At 57.0% G+C, this 14589-nt stretch overlaps 1 protein-coding gene across 5 annotated transcripts in view; it reads right to left on the bottom strand.

The window, feature by feature from the left end:
* Positions 1 to 14589, bottom strand: part of Casz1 (castor zinc finger 1) — a 149955-nt gene that overhangs the window by 11480 nt on the left and 123886 nt on the right. For all 5 annotated transcript variants that reach the window (XM_008764318.4, NM_001427668.1, XM_017593879.3 and 2 more), the window contains 11 exon segments: positions 13885 to 14367; positions 9914 to 10748; positions 8818 to 8886; positions 7228 to 7318; positions 6414 to 6578; positions 5238 to 5410; positions 4166 to 5013; positions 2028 to 2160; positions 1740 to 1803; positions 498 to 652; positions 256 to 378 (listed from right to left, as the gene is read on the bottom strand). In XM_008764318.4, coding sequence (XP_008762540.1) covers positions 256 to 378; positions 498 to 652; positions 1740 to 1803; positions 2028 to 2160; positions 4166 to 5013; positions 5238 to 5410; positions 6414 to 6578; positions 7228 to 7318; positions 8818 to 8886; positions 9914 to 10748; positions 13885 to 14367 — 3139 coding nt within the window.

Raw genomic sequence — 14589 nt, 5'->3', positions numbered from 1 at the left:
TAGCCCCATTAGGTCTGGCTGGTGGCAGCTGGTCCTCCGGGGCTCAGAGTGTAGGGCTGAGGGAAGCCTGCCCTCCTTGTGGGGCAGCCCCTATGAAGAACTCAGGTCTGTGGCCTGGTGACAGCTGCGCTGGGGTGTTGCTTAGAGGGTGGCTAGCGGCCTGTCCTAATCCCCCATCAGGTCCAGGGCATAGTGTGGATGGGGCTGATTTAAGGAACACCCTCCCTTCCCCCCTCCCCCAAGACCCTCACTCACTTCGCATGTTTAATGGCTCCGTCCAGGGTGCTGAAAAGCGCACCGCACTCCTCCACCACACAATGGAAGTGGGCCTTGTGGAGGAAGTCACACTGGGCATCGCAGAAGTCCTTGGTGCCGAACCTGGTCAGAAGAGCTCGGCAGTTAGAGAGTCTCAGTCAGAGGTGGGGCCTTGGCCACCAAGATGGGTGGCAGCAAGACCCTCCGTTGCCCACCACCCCCGTCCTCTGCCGAGCCCTCACCTGCGGAGGTACACTTTCCAGGGCTCCGACAGCTTCTCTTGAACTAGTGCCTTCACGGCCTTGCCCAAGAAAGGCGAGGGCTCCCCGGCGGGGCTCCCCTCCACTTCTGTCTTGATGTTCAGCAAGTTTCCAAGGCTGGGGTTGCCCTGAGACATCTGCAAGGAGAGGTGAGCTTGGAGCTGGGGAACCTCAGGACGGACAACACCCGTCCTGCTGACTGCCTGAGCCCTGCAGTGCTGTGAGCAGAGAACACACGCACCCTCGGGACTTGGCTACAGAGGAGGCCCATCTGAAAGACCGTGGCCCTCCCCGGGTGGCAGGGCCTCGGGGAAAAGGACCAGCCTGCAGCTGGAGCCGTCGTTCAAGCCAAGGCCTCTGCTCTTGGGTGCACACGGCAGCCCATCTTTCCCCGAGACTTTGCCCACTCCCTGGTTATTCTCCTACCAGAAGGTATTCAAAAGAAACGCAGGAGGGGGAACGGCGTGTCGGGGGACCCCCGTGAGCTTCGTGAGAATGAAAGCTAATGTGGAATGTGAGGGAGCAGGGGACGGTGACCAGAGGAAGGCGAAGGACAGCAGGAGAGCAACCAGGAAAGGGTGGGCAGCAGTAAGAGCATCAGCGGCTGGAACCCCACCCACTGCACGAGGTCCAGCCCAGATCCAGCTCCCTGTTCAACCCAGTCACTTGTGTAACAGTAACCAAATTAATCTTGCTGCAGTCAAATTTATCATGTGAAGGGGAAAATATATTTGAGATGATGTATAATTTACAAAGACCCTGCATTATTTAAAATAAATGTTCTGGAGCGACCTCTCCGGAAGGCGTCCGAGACCATTACTCAAGCCGAAAAGTGGAAATTGATGCTTTTGCTCCCACTTTGGTCTCCCCTCCCCCACCCCCTTTAAAACAAACAAAAAAATTATATAAAATAAATAAATAACATTAATAACGGAGGGTCAGAGAAGTTAGAGGGTTCTGGAGAAGCTTTTGGAGCCCTCTATCCAAAGGGGAAAAAAGGGTGTCAGGGGCTGAAATATATTTCTTCAGCCAGTTCATTAAATTAATTTGTAAGCAGTGGCTCTGAAATTATATTCGATGAAAAATGGCCTCAAAATTTAAATGGTACAAACTCATCTTATTAGAGGGAAAACATTAAAAAACAAACACATCCCCCCAACCCCCCAGCACAGCTTTAATTTCTCTGGGTGGGGGAACGGGAGGCGTGTGATGAATGGTTCTTACCTTATTCATAAGCGAGGATAAAAGAGATGAATTTGCCGGGACTGCGTGGCCATTTGATTCATTACTAGAACACACAAACCAAGGGGCTTCAACTCAGACATCCATGGGGCCAGGCCCAGAGGCCCTTCCCTCCCAGTCAGACAAACCCAGGTGCTCTGTGGCAGAGTGAACCCTGGACAGGAGGGTGAGCTCAGCTTGGTCCCCAGGGCTGGCTGAGAGTAAGAGGCCCAGATCACCTCTCTGGGGCTTAGGCCAGCTTCTGCAGGAGCTTCTCTGGCCTTGCCTCACCTGGGCTCCTTCACAGTCAGGTCTAGACTGCGGTCTTGGGAGGCCTCGTGGGGACCCGGGGTGCCAGCACTGTCAGGCTCCTGCTTCACCTGGGCCTGGGGGAACTTGGTGGGGGTGGACTGCTGCCCACTTCCTGCAGGGGAGGGGAAGGGAAGATGGGATCAGAGGGGCTCAGGTTTCCTCAGATCTCACACAGGGACAGAGTCTAGTACCCCCAACTCCTTCACACCCAAAGGAAGGACAGTGGGCAGAACAGGCAGGGGGGCCCCAGGGGGACTGGCTGCTGGTCAGCGGTTCTTCCCGCTGACAAGATCACTTGCGACGCGTACCCCGGTGTGGCAATTCTTCAAGTGATAATTATTGCAAAATTATGTCAAAGTTGTCCTGGCTTAGGGCCTCCTGGAGGAGGAGAGCGGGTGGCTGGGGAGGGGGCCTGGGCGGGGACAGGAGACCCTTCATTTCCTCCACCAACTGTCACAGTCGATTTGTGGGGCTGCCGCTTGAGCTTTTATTAAAGACTCTGTTAATGCTGAGGGAAAGTGGCAGATCTGGACTGGGAGCGGCCCCTCCGTAGTCCCTGCCCACTGTTGCCGAGGCGACGGCCCTGTCTGCACTGAGCATGCCTGAGGAGGGCATCTGCTGTGTCAGGGCTATCAAGGCTGACGGGCCAATCAGGGTGGTTCAACCTATGCGACCTCATCCGTCTGTCAAGCTGTCCAGGGCAGAGACTGCAGGCCCTTCCTGGACGCCTGACTGGGTATGAGGGGGAGCTTGGTGGGAAGAGACCATGGGAGGCTGACGGGGCAGGGCCAAAGGAAGTTGCTGACAGGATGGCGTCCAGTGAGCCTTGGTCCCCATAATCCCCAAGTGACTGAAATATTAATTTGCCCCCAAGGCACTACAGCTTACAGAGAGCTGCTCCACAGACACAAGTGACATTTTATTTAAAATGAAGGGAAACAACTCCCCTCCCCTTTATCTGACCTTCCTTTTGTGGGGGATGAGGGAGAGAGATTTTCTAGGGTAAAAAAGTAACTTGACAGTCTGGTAGCAAAGACTTCTACGGCCCTACCTGCAGGCCCCTGGCTGGAGGAGTGCACTTACAGTAAGGTTCCTCCCACACTCGGAGTGGAAGACAGGGGTTCCAAACAGGGCCACGACCCTCTCATGAACCGAGAGAACTTCTAGCCTTCAGGAATCCACACTACAGTAGCTCCTGCGGTCACCTATCCTAGGTTCCACAGAGAAAGCCCAGCTCCCTTCCCCGACAGGCATCCCAAAGAGGTGGGATCAGAGCCTCATGGGGGTTCAAGGGACCCTTGGTCTTGGCTGGTTCTGAGAAGGTTTTGGATGGGAGCGGAGTGTGAAGGCCGGGCAGCCAGGTTTCAGAGGATGTGGCTAGGAGCAGGTCTCTCTCCCTGTCCCACCCACTCCACAGGGTGGGGCTTCTGTCTCTGCCCTCCCGCATCCAGCTCAGTGAGCGGCTAGCAAGCCACTCTGGGCCAAGCACCGGTGGTTTCTGAAGGACCAAAAGGAGCCATGTCCCCGGGGGTGAGCTGAGCTCTTTCCAGGAATCCAAAGAGCACTGATTACCCTCCAAGAAAGAAGGGCAGAGAAAACAGGAAAGAGGAGAAGGAAAACTCCCGAAGAAAAGGGAAGGAGAGAGGAGGCAGGGAAAGGGGGACAAGGGACAAAGCCTGAGAGTCATGCTATACAGGTGCAGATGTAAATACTATTCTCTGGGATCACATTTCTCTCTGTGTCAGCTAGACAAGAGCCGAGAGAAGAGGTGGCCTTGGAGGACTCTGCTCAGGGACTCATTGGTGACAGAGCCAGCGAGACCTGGTGCCACTAGGCCACCCAGGTGCTCAGAGACAGAACTACTGACCGGCTCCACATACAGAGAAGGAGCAAATCCCTGGGCGCATGGCTAAAATGAGGGACCGCACCACCACCAAAGGGCAAATCAACAGGATGGAGAGAGACCGAGCAGAGAGAAGGAACGGCTAGGAGGGGGGTACAGGTGTGTGGGCCGGGCAGACACTCTTCCCAGCCTGCCCTGTGTCCTTCAGTCTGAATACTGGGAGTTGCCAGTTTCCAAGTCTGCTTGCTTACTGGGCAGGGCCCAGCCTGCTCACCTGGGTCAAAGGTGGCAGAGGGCTTGAGGGCGGCCGCAGCCAGTCTAGCCATCATGGGTGAGATGAGGCCTTTGCTCGCAGAGATCCTCTCCATGATGGAGGCAGGGGGCACCGAGAGAGAGGTGGCAGCTGTGGGGGCTGAGTCCCCAGCTCCAGAAGCCATCAGAGCTGGCATGTCGGGGGTCGCCGAGGTTGTGGCCCCAGAGGTCATGGAGCCCAGGAGCCCTGGAGATCCCACAGGCAGTGAGGCGCTCCCACGGCCAGGAAGGAGAGGGAAATAGGGTGTGGTGGTGGGCAGGCCTGAGTTAGAGAGGGCCAAGGCCAGGGGAATGGAACCGGACAGGCCCTGGGGCAGCAGGCCTGCCATCTTGCTATTGGGAGGCTTGGCGGCACTTGGGACAGCCTCGGCAGTGGTGGCAGCAGCCGCAGCGGCCAGGGATGCGGAAGATTGCTGGCTGTTGGGGGAGGCGCTCAGGCTGGAGTTCTTGCTGCTCAGGGCAGAGAAGTCCACAAGGTCGTCATTGCTGGACTCCTCATGTTCCGTGTCCTTGGTGCCCAGCAGGGAGGCCGGCAGCCCCAGGGCACCGGAGGACCGGATGTGCCGGCGCTCGTGCTTGCGCTTGTGTGAGGTCATCTGGCTGGTGGAGGTGAAGGTGAAGCCGCAGCCGGCGCGGATGCAGTGGAAGTGGTTGGTGGCCTTGCTGTACACGCAGCCCTCGTATTTGCACTCCTCATATTTGTAGAACTTCTTGAAGCCATCCTTGGCGTAGGCGTCGTCCTTGATGTGGTAGCTTTTGTGCTTCTCGATGTCACACTTGTTCTTGAAGGTAAACGTGCAGCCGGGGCGCCTGTGTGGGACATGAGGAGACTGACCCTGGGACCCAAGGGAGGCCCCGCTCTGACAGTCCCATGCTCCGGGAGGAAGGGACCCTCAGGGGCAAGACTGAGGCCCAACACCAAGGCAGGGCCACTGAGCAGCCCTGACATCTGCCCAGCAGGAGCAAAGGCCCTGAGGATCCATGGCCAGGTTCCCTGCTAGTCCCTCTTAGAGCCTCAGTGGGCAGTCACTCACCTGCAGTGGAAGTGTGTGGTCTTCTGTCCGTAGAACTGACAGTCAGCCGTGCCGCAGTCCTCGGTGGCCCGGAAGCGCTGGAAGCCGTCATTGATGAGCTGGGTGTTCTTCTTGTGGAAGTTCTCATGGGTCATGACGTCTGAGGTACTTGTGTACACCTTGTTACATCCCACCTGTGCAGGCCAGAACGGCGGTTAAGGGATGCAAGTCTGGCCCTCCTAGGCCAAACGAACCCAGTGTTGCGGTTGGAGCCAGGGCTATGGGGTTCTGTTGGGGTAAGCTTGGCACCTCTGAACCTCAAACCCCTCAGGTTAGCCCAGGCAACGGAGCAAAGAAAACCTCCAGGAGCCTCCACCCTTCCCAGGGAATGACTGCGATCCGTCTGCAGAGTATTGGTCTTCAGACCCGAAATACTGTTGGCCCAGTTGAGGGAGCCACCTTCTAGAGAAGCTAGGTTTGGGGGGGTCCTAGCTGGTGACTCTATCTCTAAAGCCTTAGGATTGGACAGGGGCTGGACCCTAGAGGTCACCTTTAGCTCCAGGACTTCCTTAGCGGATGGCTGCTGGGCATGGTGCCCTCCCACCCACTACAGATGGGCCAGGCAGGCAACGTTGCCATATTGAGTAAAAAGCAGTGGCCCTGAGCGCCCTCGAAGGCTGGGCTGTACCAGTGTCTGCACCATCTCAGGCCCAAAGAGCAGGGGCCCCCCTCTCCTCACACCAGGCTGTTTCAGAGAGGCCATAACAATCTCTGACAAACACGGGGGAGGTGTACGGCTGCTATTTGCAACCCAAAGTTGCCCCTCCTGAGCTTGACACCTTGAAAAAGCCCAGACTCGGTGTGGCATTAAAACAAAGAATTAAACAAAAACCTCTGCGGGAATCATTTGCAACTGCTGCTCTTGGTGTTAAAGCCCGAAAAATGTCGGTCTATATAAACAGCTCGCTGAATATCCCCCCACACCAAGTATGGCAACAGGGAAGGCCCCACCCCGGCCACCAGACACTGCCGACACCCGAGCTTCTGGGGTTCTACCTGCCAACCAGCCCTATCCTGGATCAGGAGAAGAGGAGGGTCCCGGCCCATCAGGCCCCTGACTCCTGGGGCAGCTCTCCTCCTGGGATAGAGGGCTGGGGGAAGGTTCTAGAACCCTCCGGCTGCTGGCACAGCAGGCACCTGCATGCAGTGGTAGTGGGTGCTCTTCCCATTGAGGTGGCAGCCGTGGTAGTAGACGCTGCAATCGTCCAGCGGGCTGAAGCGCATGAAGCCGTGCTGCAGGGAGTTGTCTCGCTTCTTGTGCATGTTGTAATGTCGGATCACGTCCTGCTTGCTTGTGAACCTCTGCCAGAAAAGAGCACCAAGTTGGCAGAAGCCCGTGCCCCGGGTCCATGTGCCAAGAGTGCTTGGACCAGGGCTGGCCCCAAGTCCCTCAGGTCACCCTATAAATAACCCTGTTTAGGGTCAAGTCAGCCTAGACGGCCCAGCCAGTTCCCGGCACGCTGGCCCTTGGTAGGAATGATTCCAAAGACTTAGAAACCACAGTTCCTTCCCTGACCTCTCCCGAGGTTCCCAACATCCAGGAGCACAGAAGATGCCTTGGGCCAGCCGTGAAGACCAGGGCTCTGATGGGTGAGAACACATTCTACCTAGAACTCTGTACAGGCTGAGCAGGAAAGAGAGGAAGCCAATCTGAGACAGCCTGCGCCTGCGCCTGCGCAGATGGTCTGCGTTATCTCTTCACCAGCTCTGCGCTTGCCTTGTGATCTCGGCTTGACTCCCGGTGAAGGGGTGCTGGGATCGGCACCACTGAGACATCAATGGCTGCTGCAGACCCCATTGGTTGCTTGTTTAACAGGAGCCTGGGGATGCACACGGAGTCTGCACTCTCTGCTTGTCTATGTCAAAGTCAGGTGGCTAGTAGAGGGCCCCCAGCCCCCACCTACTTCCAGCATGAGCCCGTGCTGGCTGGTGAGTGCAGGATGGCCCATACCTGGTAGTTGCACTCTGGGTCCAGACAGTGATAGTGCTCGCGGTACTGGTAGGCGCAATGGATGTGGCCGCAGTGCTGACTTCCTGAGAACCTGAAGACAGAAGTGGGAGGGTCAGACCCATCTCGTTCAAGGATGCCAGTCCCTGAAAGGACTCTTCTAGAACCCAGGCCTGAACAACTCCTTCTGCCTGGGCCCCAAAGATGTACTTCTGGGGTTAAGTGGGCCTGGGTGGAAATACGGGGTTACAAGGGTGAAAAAGGCAGAGGCTGGAAAGCCAGAGTGAGTAACTGGACCTGTCAGGGAGCCCAGGCCTGCCGAGCTGCCTGGCTGCCACACTTGTCTGGAAGGCAGTGCCAGGCGGGGCAGAGGTCAGGACTCAGGTGGGAGAAAAGCAGCTGGGACAGGCCACAGCATCAAGTCACTAAGAGACAGACCAGACAGACCTATAGTCCCACACAACCCAAAGGCCTTTTTAGCAGGTAATGACCTTACCACCCCCAACCCACACTACACTGGCAGCTCAGCCCAGGAGGGGCCACTGGCTAGGCCAATCCCAGGCTGTTGTGGAAAGGAGTTAAAGGCTCTCTCCGTGTTCTTGGCTTTTCCTGACACTTGAAACAGTCCAGAGTTATGAATTTTTAAAGCACAGCATCTGTTTGGCTTCCCGCGGCAGGGAGCTCACTTTCCAGCCAAGTGCATGGCCAAGAGCCCTGCGCTGCCACCGGCCACTGAATGGCCTCTCTCTGGGCCTAGGCTTGCTAGAGCGTGACTCTCACAGCCTTGGTGATGGCCAGATAGGGCCAGCCACTCTGGGGAAAGCCATCCACGACAGCCCTGGGGAGGCACTTCACTCAGCCAGCCTGTTCCCTTCTGTGGATGACGCACTGTTTGGAGATGGGGGTGGGGACAAGCCCCGCTGTATGGGGAAAGCCACCGGCAATCAGTATTTCAATGGAAGCTGCCAAAAGGGCCATCTGCTGAGGCACTAACATAGTGATAACAGTAAAGAGAAGACAGAAGGTGAAGAAGAACACTGAAGACCACGGCAAGGCAGATGCCACCAGGGCGTGACCCTGCCACATGTCCCTCGGGAGGCTCAATTTGGGGAATGTGCGGACCTTCATCTGTCAATCCTGCTTCCTTCGGGATGGATCTCAAGGCTGGCTTCATCGGGGTCTTCCCCTGGGATCCCAGTAGGCCACAGCAGGAGATTACAGCTGTCCACTTCCCTCAACCCCAACAGCTCTCCTGTGCTCTGTACTCTATCCAAGGTGCCACGTGAGGTCAGCTGCAGAGGGGGCCCGTGTACTCACCTGCGGCAGGCCTAATATGGAGCCCTTTCCCTATGTTTTGGGCATACTTATAAGTTGCCTAAGGACTGTGTTGCCCACACCACCCCAAAGAGGAGGGTCTGAGATAGACACAGGTGCAGCCTCTCTAGGGGAGATTAGAGACACAGAGAGAGGAGATGTAGGGAAAGCAGCCCCTTAGCCCTGGGGATGAACTAATACACAGGTGACTTCACAGTCCGTGGGCACGCCTGGCTCCCCCCACCCCCTCTGTCCACAGGCTCCTCCCCAAGGGCCTACCTGGCAATATATTTCTGGTATATGTTTACATCTTCGGTGACAGCTGGTTTATCTGTGGGCAATCCGTTCCTGGTAAGACACACAGGACACAGCCGATTAGCGGATGGGGGCAGCCTCAGGCCCCAGGAGCACCTGATGGGCAGCTTCCAGCCCCGGGGCCATGACTCCTCTCTCCTGGGTCCCCTATCATCCTGAGGCACTCAGGGTGGTACTAAAAGAGTTTGTTGGCAGAAGCCCAGAGGAGCTCAGTTAGCCCATCTCTGACAGGAGTGTGCTACCCTGAGCAGGGAGGGCCGGAGGCCCAGTCAGGCTTACAGTTAACCTGGGTAAAAGCCAGGGCCTGGAGCCCCCAGCATGCAATGCAGATAAGTGAGGCGATGGCTGAAGAGAAAGGAACACTAGGCAAACCAGAGAAGAGAGACAGGACAGGAAGGCAGCAGTGGACACACGTGTAGGGTTTGGGCACTCACTCCCGCCCTCATACCAAAGGGTATCAACTGGATCTGTCTGGTGTGCAGCCTTTAGGAGCTGTAGGCCCCACCCTGCTGTAGCAGAGAGGAGGGTTTGAGGGATGGGTGTCATTTGCCCTCATCAGACCCATTGTGTTATCATCCAGGACACTCCTCTGTTCCTGGGTTAGGTTCACGGGAGGTACCCCCACCTAACTCCCCTTCTTCTCCCTGCCTCTTCAATGAACCAGCAGCCAAGGCTACCACCTGGACCCCAGCCCACATCTCCACCCCAGAGGGAGTTCCTCCTTCCAACCCCAGCCTTTGTGCCAGCAGGTGTAGGGCGCAGGTCAGGGCGACAGAGGTTAGTAAAGGAGGGATGCACAGAGGCGAGTGACCATGTGAGGGTACGTGGGAGATGTGCCACAGGCAGGTCTCAGAGCAGCACAAGGGCACCGAATGAGGGCACAGGAGCAGTTATGCATGTGTGTGTGCGCGCGCTCATGTGCATGTAAGCACATGCGTGCCAGTCTGAATTGCACAAGTGGCTGTGCCCGACACAGTAAGCTTTGCAGGTAAGGAGGTAGGCCCCCTTATCCGGTCTGGCCCTGGGGTTTGTGGTGGAGAGGATATGGAGAGCTCCTTACTTGACAGTGGAGACAGTTCCTGTGGTGATGGAGTCTGTTTTGGAAAAGGTTGACTTCAGGTACTCGGGAGTGTTGAAGGACAGGGAGGCAGGTGGCTCGGGTCCTGGCCCAGGGGCGCTGGGAGCACTGGGCACATTGGTGAGGGGTGTAGGAACCAGGCTGGGGGCCGGCGGAATCTTGGTAGTGCCCGGCTTCTGGATGCCCCGAACGTCGTACTTGGAGGGGCGCCCCACCTTGCCTGTCTTGAAGGCAATGGCCCCGCCCATGTCAGGGCTACCTTCCCCGGGTTTGAAGAGGTGCAGGTACTTGACGTTCTCCAGGTCATACTTGGATGGCTTCTTGTAAGTGCTTCCATTCTGGGGCCTCAGGCTCTCACCCGTCTTCAGTTTGTGGATGAAGAAGTCATACTTAGAAGCACGGGCTACCAGGTTCTGCATCTGGACACTGCTGTGGGATGGCAGTGGCAAGATGGTGGCCTTGGTCTCCAGGTGGGCAGTGTTGCTGGGTAGCCGTAGGCTGGGCAAGGGGCCCACCACCTCCTTGCCCGCGCGGTCCTCAGCCTTGCTGCCATGGGCTGGCCAGGGAAGTTGCTCGCCAGCCTTGAGTTTCCGAATGTATTCCTCGTATTTGGAGAAGCGTGCCCGCTTGCTGAGGGTGTCCTCAGAAGAGGGCAGCATGGAAGACGCGACCACCTCAGGGGTGGAGCCTGCATGCAGCTTCTCAAAGCTGATCTTTCTGGCCAGCTCATCCCTGGTGTTCTGGTCGTCGTAGCCAAACATGCCGAGGAACTCGGTCATGGTGGAAGCAGCGTAGTCCCTCAGAGAGGAGGCTTCTCCTAGAGGGGGGAGGGGTGTGTCATTCCTGGGAGGGAGCAGGGGGGAAAGAGGAGAAGCCCCTCTACCTTGAGCCCCCACCCATGGAGGGAGGGGACCGGCACGGGGAGGGGTGGAGCAGGACATGATCTATGGACATTTGGCTCACTTGTTAGGTTTTACGACTCTTAAATTAATTTGTTTTAAAAAAAAGTAATTAATACTGGGGTAAAATAAAACGAGTTCATCAATGCCAGGAAAATCAATTTCCTAAATGTTCTGGCCGATGGCTTTTCAGTACATTAAACAAAGTTTCATAAATGTCTCCACTCTCTCGCCTTGGCCTAACATGACAGAGAAACCATTTTACTGGAAGTACAGGCAAGATCCCAACCTGCTTCCTGAGGTAGGGGCGGTGGTATGAGGAACAGAACAGGTATGGGTGACCATTACGGTCGGGTCGGGACCTCAAAGTAAAGAAAGCCACCGTGAGAGTCTGGGGTCGGCCTGACTGAAGGCTCATGCCTATGTCACATGGACCCCCTGGGCAGATGAGGCCTCAGGATCTGACCTCCTGCCCAACCCCCTCAAATAACTTTCTCCAATAACAGAGTGGAGTTGAGGCTGGGCCTAGGTCAATGCGCCTACTCAGACTCCATCAACGCCCACCACCGCTGCTCCGGCCAGGGTTTCTATCATGGGCAAGTCCTTCAACGCCCCTGGTCACCTTGCAGCTTCCTCTGCTCACACAGAAGGGTAGTTCACCTGGGACCGTAAGGATCCAGCCCTGCTGGATCCAGGGTAAGGCCTGAGACGGGGCATCCGTCTTCCCCCACCCGACACCCTGACAATTCTGCTTGCTCCCCCCCTCCTTTTCCCCATGAGGACACACACACACATATTCACATACAGCATGCATACTTTCAAATACGCATTCACATACTCTCACAGACTACGCTCATATGCATTCCATAGCAATGTGCCCACATTAATATACACACTAAATTCATACCCCTAGATACTGTCCCCACTTCTATGGATACACACCTACGCAATCCCCCACGTCCCATGCCCAGTGCCCCAGGACATGCCTCAGCAGGGCAGGAGGAAGTGAGCCCCTCACGTTGCCTCTTCCACACACAGTGGGTCAGCACGGCAGATGGACAGTGCCCAGCACATACAAGCCCATCTGTTTCTCCACCACACCCCTGCTGTACACCTCTTGAGGGCTAGTCCCAGCATCCAGGTCAGGTACACAGACAGGTGAGACAGAACAGCCCAGAGACGTCCATACCTTACCTACTGCCACCCCCCTCCGTCTGAGGCCACTCAACACAACCAGACTCTTACGTTAGAGGCCCTAAGAGCATGGGCGGAGTGCCTGCCCCCAATCCTGCCAGTCTCAGAACATACCAGAAGAGGACCTGACAGAGCAGTGTACCCTAGCAGGAGAGAGAGAAAGCCCAGCAGGATGTGGAAGGAGGAGCTCTGAGCCATCGTTGCGGGGGGAGTGTAGGACCCCACTAGACTCGGAAGAGGACAGTCAGACATCCCTCTGACACCCTGAGTGGTTCAAGGAGCTCACGGACAGTTGCTTTGGCAAGCCGATGGACCAACACAAGCCCGAGCCACTGACACACAGGTTGGGGGCTGGCCTGGGAGTGGGCTCTGATTGCTGGATGAAGTGGTTCAGGGACCGGGGAAAAGGGCTAAAAATAGCAGGAGGCAGCTGAGGCCTCACTATATATGGCAGAGAAACAGAAGGCTCTGAAGGGCAGGCAGCATCAAACAGGGAGGGGACCAGCGGGGGTCCCGCAGACAGCCAAAGTCCCGGGGAGCCAGACCCATAGTGGGCAGATGGGGCTTGCACCAGGGACCCAGTGCCCAGGGCTGACGGGGCCAGGCCAGAGGCTCAGGGTGGCAGCCACAATAGCCCATGCCCTGCTCCTGCCTTCACAGCTCCCAACTCCTGGGAGGAGGGAAAGAAGGCCTGAGGAGAGACTCCCCAACTGCCCTGGCCACTGTGGAGCTGGGTGTGGGGTGAGGGCATTTGTTGAGAGGACAGCAGCCCTTGCAGCACGGATCCCTCCCCTGTCCTCCGGCCCAACGCAATCACCTTGTGTCTGGCAATAGCAAGGGCTTTTCCTATCAGAGGAAACTGAAGGTCACACTTCTCCTCATTGATCTTGCAATGTTTGTTAATTACTCTGTCACTGATGTGGCGAGGGATAATTAAACAGCTCTGTTTATATCTTATATGCATAATTATGTGGCTGCGCAGGGCTCCCCGCACAGGGAGGAGATGTGCCCCTCGCTGCAGGGGGAAGGGGACAGGGGAGCAGGCAGGGGAGGACTCCAGGAATAAGCCTAGGAAGGAGACTCAGGACTAGAGCCGAGGCCCCAAGCCCCAGGGCTCCAGCTCAAGGGGAGACCCCTCTCCTGTCTGAAATGCCACGCCAGCCCTCCCCTGAAGTAGCAACAGGGAAGGCTGCTGTGTGCTAAGGACAAGGAGACACTGATGAAGCCAGGCCTCTGCCGCCTTGTGGGAAACAGGTCAACCAGAGGAGCATGTCTGGGGCAGCTGCGTGTTACACGGGGATCTGCTGGCTGGGCTGAGCCAGGCTTGTGGCTCTGAGAGGTCCTGTTTCCTAGGGCAGGTTGGACCACAGGGGAGGAGACAGGGTGGTGTAGGGGCACAACGTCCTATCCAGATGTCTCAGTTAAGTCACCAAGAGAGGACTTAGAGATGAGAACTCACACCATTCATGTCCCCATACCACGGCCAGGCCCCATGGCCCCAAACACTCATCCCTGTGCAGTTGCCCATAGAGGGCCTCCCTCCTCCCTCCTCCCATTCATCTGTCCAGCCTATCTGTGGACGTGCACCCCTGACCCCCACCCTCTCAAAGCCTCAATGCAAGCAGCTCCCCAAGGTCCTGCTCAGACTCAGGAAGCTACCAGTATTGTCCTGCTCCCCCGCTCCCCCAAACCCCATCTCTCCAATCTTGCTGGGTTGGATGAGGTACCAGTGTTTGGAGGGAAAAAAAAAAAAAAAAAGAGGAATTCCCTGGACTTCCACCCTTTCCCTGCTGTGCCTGTGCAGGGAGCTGAGCCCCATGGCAGCCTTCATTCCCCGTCCCCCCACGGCCAGACACACACCTGAAGCTTGCTTGGCACTGGGGCCGCTGTCATCTTTTGTACCATCTGAGTCCTTCTCCCCCAGGATACTGTTATCTTTTGAGGGCTCTTCTGCATGGTCTTCTTCGTCACTGCAGCCCTGCGGCTGGACCATGTAGACGCCCTCTGGGGGCAGCTCCGAGCCCTCGCGGACGATGCGCCCCAACACTGGCGTGGGTGCGGGCTCCTCACAGTACTCTCCGTTGACCCACTTCTCGATCACTGCCCGCCTCTTGTCTTCCTCACTTCGGGGAGCCCGGGTCGCCGCAGACTCGGGGCCACTGCGCTCTCTGTCCCGGGGACGTAGTGGACTGCCTTCAGCTTGGGAGCCAGCCTCTGCTCCCTTCTCCACGACCACCTGCCGGCTTAGCTTGGCACAGATGGCGTTGAGCTTCAGGCCGCCTTTGCGCTTGGCTGCCATTGGAGGCTTGCCTGCAGGTGGGTCGGTGCACCGGGTGCTTTCAGCTGCAGGGGTGGAGGGGGACACGGAGGTGAGAGACCTACATTCCAAGCAAGCCGCCCCCAAGTAGCTCTCCACCACCCCTGGATTGACCACAGTTCTGTCAAATTGCCCTGAGACACCCCCCCCACACATGTGCTCATCTCCCTCCCTGTATTAGCCTGGGTGCCGCAGGCTGGACTCAGAGTGGTTGCTCTACCTCAGGCTGGTTCAGCACCTGACATGAG

The sequence above is a fragment of the Rattus norvegicus genome, chromosome 5, assembly GCF_036323735.1.
Source record: "Rattus norvegicus strain BN/NHsdMcwi chromosome 5, GRCr8, whole genome shotgun sequence".
Lineage (NCBI taxonomy): Eukaryota > Metazoa > Chordata > Mammalia > Rodentia > Muridae > Rattus > Rattus norvegicus.
Note: the sequence above shows the minus strand (reverse complement) of the source record. Positions and strands in the feature narration are given on the sequence as shown.